The 12,079-nt window shown below is 39.2% G+C and overlaps 1 protein-coding gene across 1 annotated transcript in view; it reads right to left on the bottom strand.

Moving 5' to 3' along the window:
• Positions 1–12,079, bottom strand: part of OTOG (otogelin) — a 1,187,449-nt gene that overhangs the window by 712,771 nt on the left and 462,599 nt on the right. The window contains exon 15 of the mRNA XM_086954148.1: positions 10,178–10,355. Coding sequence (XP_086810274.1) covers positions 10,178–10,355 — 178 coding nt within the window. The remainder of the gene's footprint in view (positions 1–10,177; positions 10,356–12,079) is intronic.

Raw genomic sequence — 12,079 nt, 5'->3', positions numbered from 1 at the left:
TGTCTGAAAAACGAGTAGCCTTGGGGTAGGGCGATAGCAATATCGGGGTTGCTCTCTTCCGTTAACCATGTTTCGGTGACCATTAAGCAATCAAGATCCGAGTCAATGATGAGATCGTGTATGTCTTGATTGTGCTTGCACATGGATCGTGCGTTGATTAGTCCTCCTTTTAGTAAAGGCTTGGAAGCGTTGGGGGGTGATAGAGCGGCTGGAGTGGGGCCTGAATTGGTAGAGGTCCAACGGCAGAGCTTGCAGCTAACTGAGCCGGTTAGAGTGGCTGGGTCTAGTATGCAGGGGCAGTGCTTGGAGCCCTGTAGATGTTGGAGGTCACTGGACTGGTAACGAATGTGGGAGGAGGAGCGGACAGAGTTTCCTGCGCCTGTCGCGGTCTTGGCGCGGACGGGCGCAGACGGGCTTGCCTTAGGCGCGCCTTCGGCGCGCAAACGGCGCTCCCGCTGCGCTCGTCCGCTGCGCTTCCTAAACATACACATTATATAGAGGGGAAGGAGAGGGCGTGGCCTGTCAGGTGGGCGTGGTTTATCTCGCACGCCTGTGCTGATGGCGGCGTATGAAGGTGAATTAAGTGCGCGACAGCGTTCAAATTGGCTGCGTGCAGATTACAGTTTAAGGTTTAAAAACAACAATTTAGGTCAGTGACACCACACAAATGCGTTTAAAAATCGGGCAAGTATACAAGTAAGTAGTACCTCCAGCACCCGGCTTCCGCCTCAGGTCTGGGTCAGGAATCAATGCTGGACGCTGGTATTCAGCGTTTAAATAGGCGGGCAAGTGGGCATGGCCTGTCAGGTGGGCGTGGTTATCTCGCACGCCTGTGCTGATTGCGGCGTCTGAAGGTGAATTAAGTGCGCGACAGCGTTCAAATCGGCTGCGTGCAGATTACAGTTTAAGGTTTAAAAACAACAATTAAGGTCAGTGACACCACACAAATGCGTTTAAAAATCGGGCAAGTATACAAGTAAGTAGTACCTCCAGCACCCGGCTTCCGCCTCAGGTCTGGGTCAGGAATCATGCAAAAAATGCAGGATGCGCACACCAGTGTGGCGGGCGCATCCTAATTGTACATGTGGGACCACCACACACATAGAGGGCGGTCCCATTTGCCGGTGCAATGGTGGGCAGTCTTTGTCTGCCCCCATCGTAATAGACCCCTTACTTTTCTGTAGCTCCAGATCTTCCTCTGGTTCCATGTTTTCAAAAATATTAATCAACCAAAGATGGGAAAAATATTGACCAAAAAGCCCCCAAAAATGCAACAGTTAAATTAATCCAAAACAATTCAAAGTATCTAAGAACCAAAAAAAAGCAAAAAATAGTTTAAATAAAGAAATAACACTCCTGGAACCTCCCCAAAAAAGGAAATCAAAGTAAAAAATATTGATTACATGAAAAAAAAATTATCAGCAACTCCTAATGCTCATAGGACAAGTTCGTAGACAAACACCTGTAAACTAAACAAGAACACCCAACTGCGAAACACATTACAGTCTCACACATACATATATATCAAACATAGGACCTAATTAGGATGTCAGTCAGAGTCTTCTCTGACCGAGAACATTAAGAACAGTGTAACTTACCTCTAGACCATCCCCCACACTCCACCATACCTTCAAAAAATGACATAGATAGATTTCAAAATAGAAGATAGCATTAAAATAATGGACGCCAAATGAAACTAAAAAAAGACTACCTCCTCATACAAATGAATAGGAATTTTTTTACAAATGTCAAAAATGTTGTAAAATAATGTTTAAAAATGGTAAAGTATAAATTAAATAATAGTATAAATATATACAATTATTTCATATATGCTGAAAAAACATATGTTAAAATGATGGTGAAAATATGTATATCAACAATCTGAGAAATGTTACTTTCTGTTGGTAATGATTTATCTGGTAGAGACAGGATTTAGCCGCAGATTCCTCACCTTTGAATTCTCCCCAGGCGCCAGACTGGATCTGGAATTCTTTTACAGCCATACATATTTGCATTGGTAGAGGGCATTGAGTGACTCCATAGCAACGTCGTACACCGGATGTGACGTAGGTGGAGTCCATATAAGGACTCCTCTGATGCACTGACCTCAGTTTCTTCCATCACTATTTTCCACCCTAAAAACGCAGAACCGCTCATACAAACTGCCTATGGAAACAGTGTGCCCAAAAAGAGACACCTTTGTGTCAAAACAATTACAAAGTCCTAATAAAAGGCATTAGTATACCAAGAAGGGATGTTGTAAAGAAAAGGAACAATCATTTCGCAGAACAGGGTTGATGGAAGGGCCGGTAGGTAATCTGCGGCTAGATCCTGTCTCTGCCAGATAAAGCGCTACTGAAGGTAAGTAACTTATTCATCTGATAGAGACACCTAGCCACCGATTCCTTACCTTTGAATTAGGTACCAAAGTAATAACACCCTTGGAGGAGGGTCTGCGAACTGGTCCCACTTAAGATCCTTGTATAGGACTAGCCAGTCTGAAATGAGACAGAGTGACTGGGCTGTGTAGGAATGTAGGTGAGGAAAGAAGGCGTCCCAGCAGAAGGGAACTGAAATTCATAAATTATGGAAAATCTTGGGGAAACGTCACCCATGACAGTGGATTAAAAAAGTGTTGGAAAAGAACACTTCATAGAAGAATAATACTACATAGCTCCCCCAATGGTATTCGGACCATTAGTGTACGGGGCTGAAGGCCAAAGACACCAGCCAATGCCACTGAACCAGAGCTCCTTGCCATAGAAACAAGCGTGTGAGTTACTCTGCCTTGAGAAACACAGGAAAAAAGGAGATCTCAGAACACATTCATAATGTAGAGAGCAGCAATCAATGCTCCAATAAAAGCATTGCTAAACAATTACATCAAATATTGGCATAAACCACTCATGATCAGAGAAAATCCTTCTAGAGGGAAAAGAGCCCTCTGGGACTATCTAACGTAGAAGCCACAGAGAAGGAAGGGTAGCAAATGCATATGAAACAACTGAGTGAAGGTCAACTAGGACACAGGGAAAGGCACAGTGATATAAGCATTGAAGTACGCCCTCCTAAAAAAGTCAAGATAGAAGGACTTGCAATATATACAGATATATAATTAGATACATAAAATATATATATATATATATATATATATCATTCCACAATTCCAGTCTTCTGTACCAGAAAAAACGGCCAGCACTCGGGTGAGGTGTTATTCTTTTTTATTTTGTTTCCGAACCCCCTACACCCCCGACAGACGCGTTTCGCTCAAGGCTTCGTCAAAAAAAATAAATAAATATATATATATATATATATATATATATATATATATATATATATATATATATATATATATATATATATATCCAACGTAAAGAGTTGCCTCAAAGACGGAGCCCACACGGGTGAAATCTTCTGCGCTTTATTTTTCGTGGCCAAAACAAAGTGAATGCACCGCCAGCAGCATTTCAAATTAAAAAGTCAAACGTCGACGCGTTTCGGGCTCCTGCCCTTTGCCACAGGCTGACTTTTAAAATGAGCACACTCCGAACGTCATTGTTTTTCAAGTACCTGCCCAGGTGGGCGTGGCTGCTCTCCCAACCTTCTGGTACCTGTAGTTTCAAATCACACTCCAGTGAGTTTTTGCGTGTGTTCATATAATACTCAGTCCATCAAGTTGCCCAGTGGATGGCTTGTCTGTACGGTGCAAATCACCTAATTCTCATCACTGGTCCCGAAAGGCAGCACCTCGTCCCCATCAGGGTCCTGAAACAGCAGCGGGGCTTCCGTCGTGGCTAGGCATGCCGCTCATATCCAACGTAAAGAGTTGCCTCAAAGACGGAGCCCACACGGGTGAAATCTTCTGCGCTTAATTTTTCGTGGCCAAAACAAAGTGAATGCACCGCCAGCAGCACTTCAAATTACAAAGTCAAACGCCGACGCGTTATTTAAACTTGTACTCAGCCGCTTACCCGCTGACAGTGAGCAAGGGCGTTCACGCCCGAAACGCGTCTGTTCGGCATCCTGTTGCACCTCTGCACTTTATCATGAAAATGAAATAAAAGGAGAATATCCATGTAAGACTGGCTGTGGATTTATTCATCTGTGTCTGCGTACTGGACTTTGTGCAAAGGCGCTGCATGAGTTTCGGGTTGGAGTATATATATATATATATATATATATATATATATATATATATATATATATATACATATATATGTTTATAGATGTATATATATATATATGTTTAACACAGAAAGGTATACATAATTATACACAAAAAACAAGCATGTACCCAAGATGTGACAACAACAGAGAAAAAACTATAGCTATATTAGGACTGAGCTGGCAATCAGCAACATGGTACGTATAAGAGGATAGAGGTAGTGGAACAAATCACACACCCCAGAAAAATAATGGCAATTGAACATGCAACAACACTACTGACTGAATGGCCACAAGCAGGCAGCTCGGGGATAACTGAAAAAGAAAACAGCAGGTGTGAAAACCCGACTAGTATAGTGAAATGAAGACCACTATAAGGGTCTGTAAAATGATCATGTTGAACAAAGGCCAACACATGGAAGGCCTTTACAGATAACCAGTCTCTATCTCAATATATAGAATATCAGACTTAAAGGTGACCTGGCTGAAGCTTTTGAAAAAAGACAGAGTAAATAGTTGTGTAATGACAAAGCACCACACAGTGGAGGTCTGAGAACAAAAGATCAGTATCAAAAACTGAAGTAACAGATGGAGGTGCAATGCATTGCATAAAAACACAAGTGTTGAAGCCAGGAAGAAATGTCTTTACAGGAGACAGGACTCATAAAATGACAAGAAGGTATAATCTAAGCAGAGCAAGAAACATTTATTATACCACACTTTTGGAAGAGAAAAGCCCCCACATATTCCAAAGGAAGAGAAGAGAGAGAGAGAGATAAAATCTACAAATAAGGAATACGTGGTATAACAATCTCCAAGGTTTGGAGCCTCATCACGGCCTGTGAGGATTGAAAAAACTCTCTGTGATTATTATTGAACGGATTCTTCTGTCTGTATACTCTTGCAATATTTTATTTATATACATATGATTGTATTTTTATTGTTCTCAATTGATATGTATTGTCTATTGTTTTTATGTATATGATTTTATATTTAACTTTTTAGTATTCTACATGTATCAATAAATGTTAATATACGGCTTTCTTTTTTAAAACGAATTTCTTGTTTGCTCATACATTGAGGCTACCCCTTTTTTTATCTTGTATTTTGGGTCATACCTGACTACCGACAGGTACTGAGTTGCCTAGGAATTATTACTTTTGAAAGTCCTGGTTAAGTCAGGAACACCGCAACTTTAATCGCTCATGTCGCAACTTAACTTTGGATGTCGAGGTCAAAGGACTCCTCTAACGGGCTCTCAAGTGTTCCCTAGAGCGAGAACGAGACAGCAAATGTCAAACGTGCACAGTGTTCCATCAACAAAACGCCGAAATAGGCCAAAAAAAGAGCATGAGCACCCGCTCACCGAATCAGTGCTTTTAAAGAGGGTTTATATGTACTCTGCCAAAGTCACATCAGGTGGATGATGATATGCTATGGAGTCACTCGATGCCCTCTACTGAAGCACAGAGGTACTGCTGTAAAAGAAAATCTGGATCCAGTCTCGTGCCTGGGAAGAATTCGAAAGTACGGAATCTGAAGCTAGATGTCTTTATCAGATCAATGGAATACAAAAGTTGAAAATGTACAACATACAATATGAGTTAAATGTGATTTACATCTTTTATTTAATAAGAAAAATTATTCACACATGTTGTATAGATGTCTATATATATATATATATTCCAAACGACACGAAGGGTCCTTCGGGGATCCTTTCTCCCAAGTCAGGTGGCGCATAAATTCAGCCGACCACTACAGGTTGAAAATTTCAATAATCCACAGTTTGCTTCAAAGCATAAAGCGCACTCAGGAACTTACAGCAAAATTAATTTATTCTTATACGTGTGTAACTGAGAATAAATTAATTTTGCTGTAAATTCCTGAGTGCGCTTTGTGCTTTGAAGCAAACTGTGGATTATATATATATATATATATATATATATATATATATATATATATATATATATATATATATATATATATATATATATATATATATATTCACTGAAAAAAACATAGGTTATAGACCATATATAGTTAGGAATTTGCATTTACAAAACCTTGAAAATTCACTGAAAAAACCATAGGTTAGAGACCATATATAGTTAGCTGGACATTTTATTGATATAAAACCAATGAAATTCCATATATAGTTAGTTGCACTAACTATATATTTCGCGCATCCGCAATCCAATGCTGATGATGTCACATATTACATCATTCATGACATGGTCAGTGACATCACTGATGACATCACTGATGACATCTCAACTGTTCTGTGGACGAGAAGATGGCTGGGAATGGTAGCGGTACCAAGGCAGGCACTGCCATTGGGATTAAGATTAAGAATTCCCTTTTACCCAGCCTTTTCATGGCAGGAACCCCACCTTGACAAGTATGGAAAGGGCCCCAAACAGGACCCGGGTGATTTTGCCTAGGGAACTAGTGCATGGGGTACATGTTGTGCCCCCCTCCATGCACCTAAGTGTGTGCACTGTGTGCAACGCACGACAGGGTGCATGGCACACAGTGCACAAAGGTGCAGAAGGCACTGCACCGTTGCAGCTTCTTCTGCAGCCCATTTTAATGGTGGAGCCATGCTGCTAATTGGGACTGCCGACTTTGGACCGCTGGCTCAGTAGTCCACTCCTAATATGGAGGTGTGAACACCACAGGTGTTGCGGTGTACTCCCGACCGTGGCATCGGTGGTCAGGCATGCAGAATGCCGATGTCGTAATCAGGCCCTAAACATTTTGCATACACAATCAAAACTCCATACTCACACTCAACTTTTTATCTATAAAATAAACTAAACTATTTAATTAAAAAACACACTAACCAAAACTAGAAACCTATATAGTCATATTTAAACATCAACATATACAATAATATTTTTATCACTATTACTAATTAATGTAGTTTTTTTAAAAGATTTACTACCATACCTTAACTTTAAACCATAAAACAAAATATAAAATCATAATCCAAAATTAACAATCATAAAATAAAGAAATATAAAAGAAATGTTTAAAATGAAAAATTTAAATAATTTTTTTACGATAACAATATAATTGTAAAATAAAAACACCTTTAAACTATTTTAATTAGGATTTTTTCACCAAAATACAAAATTTAAAACTTTCATTAAAAAAACAGCCGCTGCACCACACTATGGCCCCTCCTCTAGCAACAGCAGTCCGTACTGGGCAGCGAGCCCAAAAGTATCCAAAGTATCCACACGAGTGACTAAGGGAAGGAGCCCCGAAACAAGTCGAGTGACTGATGTTTTGCTGCGCAAAAACGCTAAATAAATGAACTTTTGACAAACGCCGATTGCGTCCGTACTTCATACTGTCCTTGGAATTTAGGACTTTGTGTGGATACTTTGGGTATATATATATTGTGATTAGTAAACCATTATAATTTACTAAAATCATTAACGTAACAAAATATATTTTAAATCGTTACAATATTAATTTGCATATAATTAAAATAAATTGTATATTAAACTATCCACTTTTTAAAAGTCTCCCCCAAAACTCAATATCCCACTGCTAAAAATACATTATAAATCCAATATGTTAATACATTAATAAAACCTAAAATACAAATTTTAACAATGTTGTAATTAATAAAATATTTTACTAAAACACAAATAAAAAAAATTAACAAAGATATAAAATCAAACACACTATAATACATTACAAACTATTCAACCCTTACAAATGATGTTGCATACAGAGATATTTTACAAAGACATTAAAAACAACACTTAAAATGATATTGTTACCCTTGATATTCCGGTCAAAAATATTTTTGACATCCCGATATTATTGACACAATATTTTTGTATCCCAATATCTATTTTTTGCTATTTTGTCCAAACACCATCCAGGACAAAAAGGGAACTCTAAGGGTCCTTTGGCGCCAATCATGTGCAGTTACAGGGACACAACAAAATTCAAGATGCCTTTTCCCTAAAGTGCCTAACAGCAGCCAAAGTTGGACTTTACTTTACTGTTAGCCTCTGCCCGATACCCTGAAAGTCTCTCAGTTCTCCACCCTGGGGTTCTGGTGGCTTTAGAATTGCACTTTTGGGGGGTATGAGGGTTTTCAAAGAAATGTCTATGTTTTTCTCCAGAAAAGGGGCTTAGGGCCCGATGTAGGTCGCCCAATATCGGTCGGTATATTTGGCTTATGACATGTAGGTGTCTCTGAATTTACAGAATCGGTATATTTACCGATTCGGTAAATTTACCACTTCGGTATTTTTCCGAATTGGTAAATATACCGATTCTGTAAAGCCATATGTAGGTGGCACAGTTTGCAGTGCCACAGGCCCTTAGGAATTCTTATTTTACCATCCAATCCTATTGGGTGGTAAAATACCGAATTCCAGTGTACATGCACATCTGTGCATGTACACCTATGCCATGTGACACACAGACATGCCCTTAAGGCATGTATGTGTGCCATATGGCACACAAGCCTGCAATTAGGGTGCTACAGGGTGTCAAAGTGACACCCCGTTCCCCCTGCCAGGATTCAGTATTTTCCGAATCGGTAAATACTGATTCTGTATTTCCCATAGATTCCTATGGGCTTCAAGGCCCATAGGAATCAATGGGAAATACCGATTCGGTATTTACCGATTCGGTAAATACAGAATCTTACAGATTCGGCAATTGAAAAAGTAAAATTACCTACATCTGCCTACTTCCAATTTACCTACTCTTAAATACCGAATCGGTATGATTCGGTATTTAAGAGTAGGTAAATCGGAATTACCTACATCTGGCCCTAAGTCTTTTCTGTATTGGCACTTAGAAACATTTTTTAACTTTTTGACTTCCAAAGTGGCCTTAAATCACTCGTAGGTTCTGTTATATCGCTTCCACAGTCAATCATTGGTGCTTTGTGCTTTTGGCTTTACTTCTACTTAACATTTTCAAAAGCAAATTTGCTGGTGTCCTTTCTTGGAATCTCTGTCATTTTGGTGTTTTATAAGATTTTACTTTAATTTCATTTGGGTTTTTTATTGCTTGTTGTTTTTATTTTTACCTGTTTTAGTATAAATATACTGTACACATTGGCCTTAGCTTCCAGGTTGTTGAGCTCAGGTTAATTTAGTGACTTGAAGGATTCATCCTGACAAGGTTGTGATTATTCCTTGCAGTGGGCAGTCTCTCCACCCAAATAATAATCCAGTTTCATACAGTATGCCAGGGATGTGACAGGTGCGCATACAAGCACTTTGCTCATTCACAGAGAGCTGATCTGAACTCTGTGTCTGGCACACATACTCTTGGCCATTTTGATTCTTAAACAAACGCAGGGTCGACTTGGAGAAATTTGCTATATATTTGATTGAAATGCCCTCTATTTGCACAAAAAACCTGTACTCCACAGCTCACAATGGCCTATATGAGCTGTGTAGTACACATTTACATTCCCACCCGTCGGAGCCTACTCTGATGGAGTAGTGCAATGCTTTCAAGATGAGACTTCTTTGCAGCAAAATCATCTTTATCACAGGATTCTCAGACATGTATTGTATCCAAACATAACAATGATGTGGTGGGGAATGGGAGTCATTGGGACAGTACAGCTATTGTTTACAACATGTATATATGCAAAAGTATGAATATTTGCAGTTTGAGGTAAAGTGATCCGTCCAAGATCGCAAAATACAAAAGCCTGAATTAGGAAATTGGTCTCCGAGATGGCAGGTAACCTACATAGCTACTTGATGAAATCTTCCTAGAACAGAATGCCAAAAGCTCCTTTATCTCATTTTAACAATTTTTCAAAACTACTATTGAAAACATTCTAGAATTTAAATGCACCACTCCATCAATGTTAAAAGTTTGAAGCACAGATAGTTTTCTTCAGATTTTATACATCAACATTCATCAACATGAAGTAAATAAATGAACTTAAATTTGCCCACCCATTTTCAAACCTACTAAATATATGTCCCAATTTAAAAATAAGCATAATGATTCATACAAAAAGTCGTCTTGGATGTTCCCATTGAAGGTCCCACAAAGTCCGACAGTATCATCTTTCCAGTGGCCATCAACCCGAAGATAGATCCTCAGGCCTTTGCTGTCATACTGTATCTGTAGTCCAGTTTGTGTTTTTACTTGCATGAATATGGAGGACAATTGTCTGATTTCAAACAAATCTGTCAAAATGGAAATTAATACAATTAGTGTGAGGTATTTACCAATATATTCTGGCTATGTAATCATTTACTAAATTAGATTCCCATGTTTTCATCTTGATTTTGAGGTGTGAAATTGTTGAGAACATAGATTGTAAAATTCAAACAATAACATTTTGGTTTTGTAATGAAATACTGTTAAAATATAAAATATTACCAAACATATTTGTAGCAAACGTGTGTACTATATTTTATTAATATTCCACCAATACCACATTTGAACTTCTGAAATACGTTTTCAAATATTATATGACGAGCACGAACCTGGATGCAAAGAATCATAATGCAAGAGCTATTAGCCTATGCATACCACAATGTTAGCTTTACTATTGGGAAGACTACCTATCAGTTTCACCCTCTTTTCTGAACGAGGCATTACAAAGTGCTATGTAGTTCTTATTTTCATATTGATCGAGCCTATCTACTTGAACTATCTACTCCAGTTCCTGTGGTAACCCCTAGGTCCTTTGATTGTATTGAGGTTAGCTCCCAAGGCACATAGAGCTAAAGTCTTTCATCAAAGTTGTCTGAGTTGGAGAAGTTTTACGGGAGAACATTTATTTTATATGACTTGCTTTATTCATTTTTTTGTATTGCTCTAGTGCATCACTGAGGATGCTTCAGAATACTTTCAGGATGAGGTCCTCAGGGCGAGGGTAAAAGAAAGATCAACAGACAAATGAATTATGAGGAATACATAATGTATGGCATCTGTAGTTTTGGCTGCAGTATATATCAAATCTTTGCAGAAGAGATGTGTCTTCTGGGACTTCTTCATTTAGGATACTTGTTTTCAGTCTAAAAAGGAAGCAAGTTCCAGAGGGAGGGCCCTTGAATATGGGTTGATCTGCCACCAAAACCAAGTCTATTTTGGTCTGCTTAACATAGGCATATGGTCAGTTAATATAGTGCCAGAACCTTGGAAAGGTAGGACGGTGCTTGACCATGAAGGAGAGCCTTTAAGTATATTTCATCTGGTTGTATACCTGAATAATATTAGCAAAAATAAAGTCTGATAGACATATAGGGCCCATTTTAGATGTCAGCGGAAAGCCATCTGACAGTCTTCCGGAAGCTTTCCAGCCAACATCCAGGTTTTCCCTCCGACCGTTGTATTATGATGACAACGGTCGAAGGGAAACCCGTGGAGGGATTCCTCTCCTTTTCGGACAGGCTCACAAATCAGAATTATGATTTTGATTTCTGACAGCCTTTCCATAGCAGCCTTTCTGACATGGTAAGGCGATTGGAAAATGACTTTGGGGGCCCCCCTGGCCCTCTGCTATGGTGCCTGGGGGGCAGCTATTGTGCCCCCTAAACAACCCTGCTCCGTGTGGCAGGCAACGCATAGTGCCTGCTACATGGTATGGGGATGTTTACAAACATCCATTTTTCAAGGGAAGCTTGTGCTGCAGTCCTTTTCCGACATGCCGCACTAGCTTACATTGAAAAAATGGATGTTTGCAACCACCCACTGGGCGGTCGCATTCTAATCCTGCAGTCTGAACTGCTGGCAAAGGTGTTTTCTGCCCAAAATCATAATGAGGCCCATAATGTATTTAATATGATTTACAAAAACCTTGTTCTATTGGGTGTGGATTTTCTATTAAGCACAACATGTAGGTAATATTGTGATGATAATACACTTCATTTACTTGCAAATGTAATATGTCAATGTACTGCAG

The sequence above is a fragment of the Lissotriton vulgaris genome, chromosome 2_1 (assembly GCF_964263255.1).
Source record: "Lissotriton vulgaris chromosome 2_1, aLisVul1.2, whole genome shotgun sequence".
Classification (NCBI taxonomy): domain Eukaryota; kingdom Metazoa; phylum Chordata; class Amphibia; order Caudata; family Salamandridae; genus Lissotriton; species Lissotriton vulgaris.
This window is presented reverse-complemented; position numbering and strand designations above follow the sequence as displayed.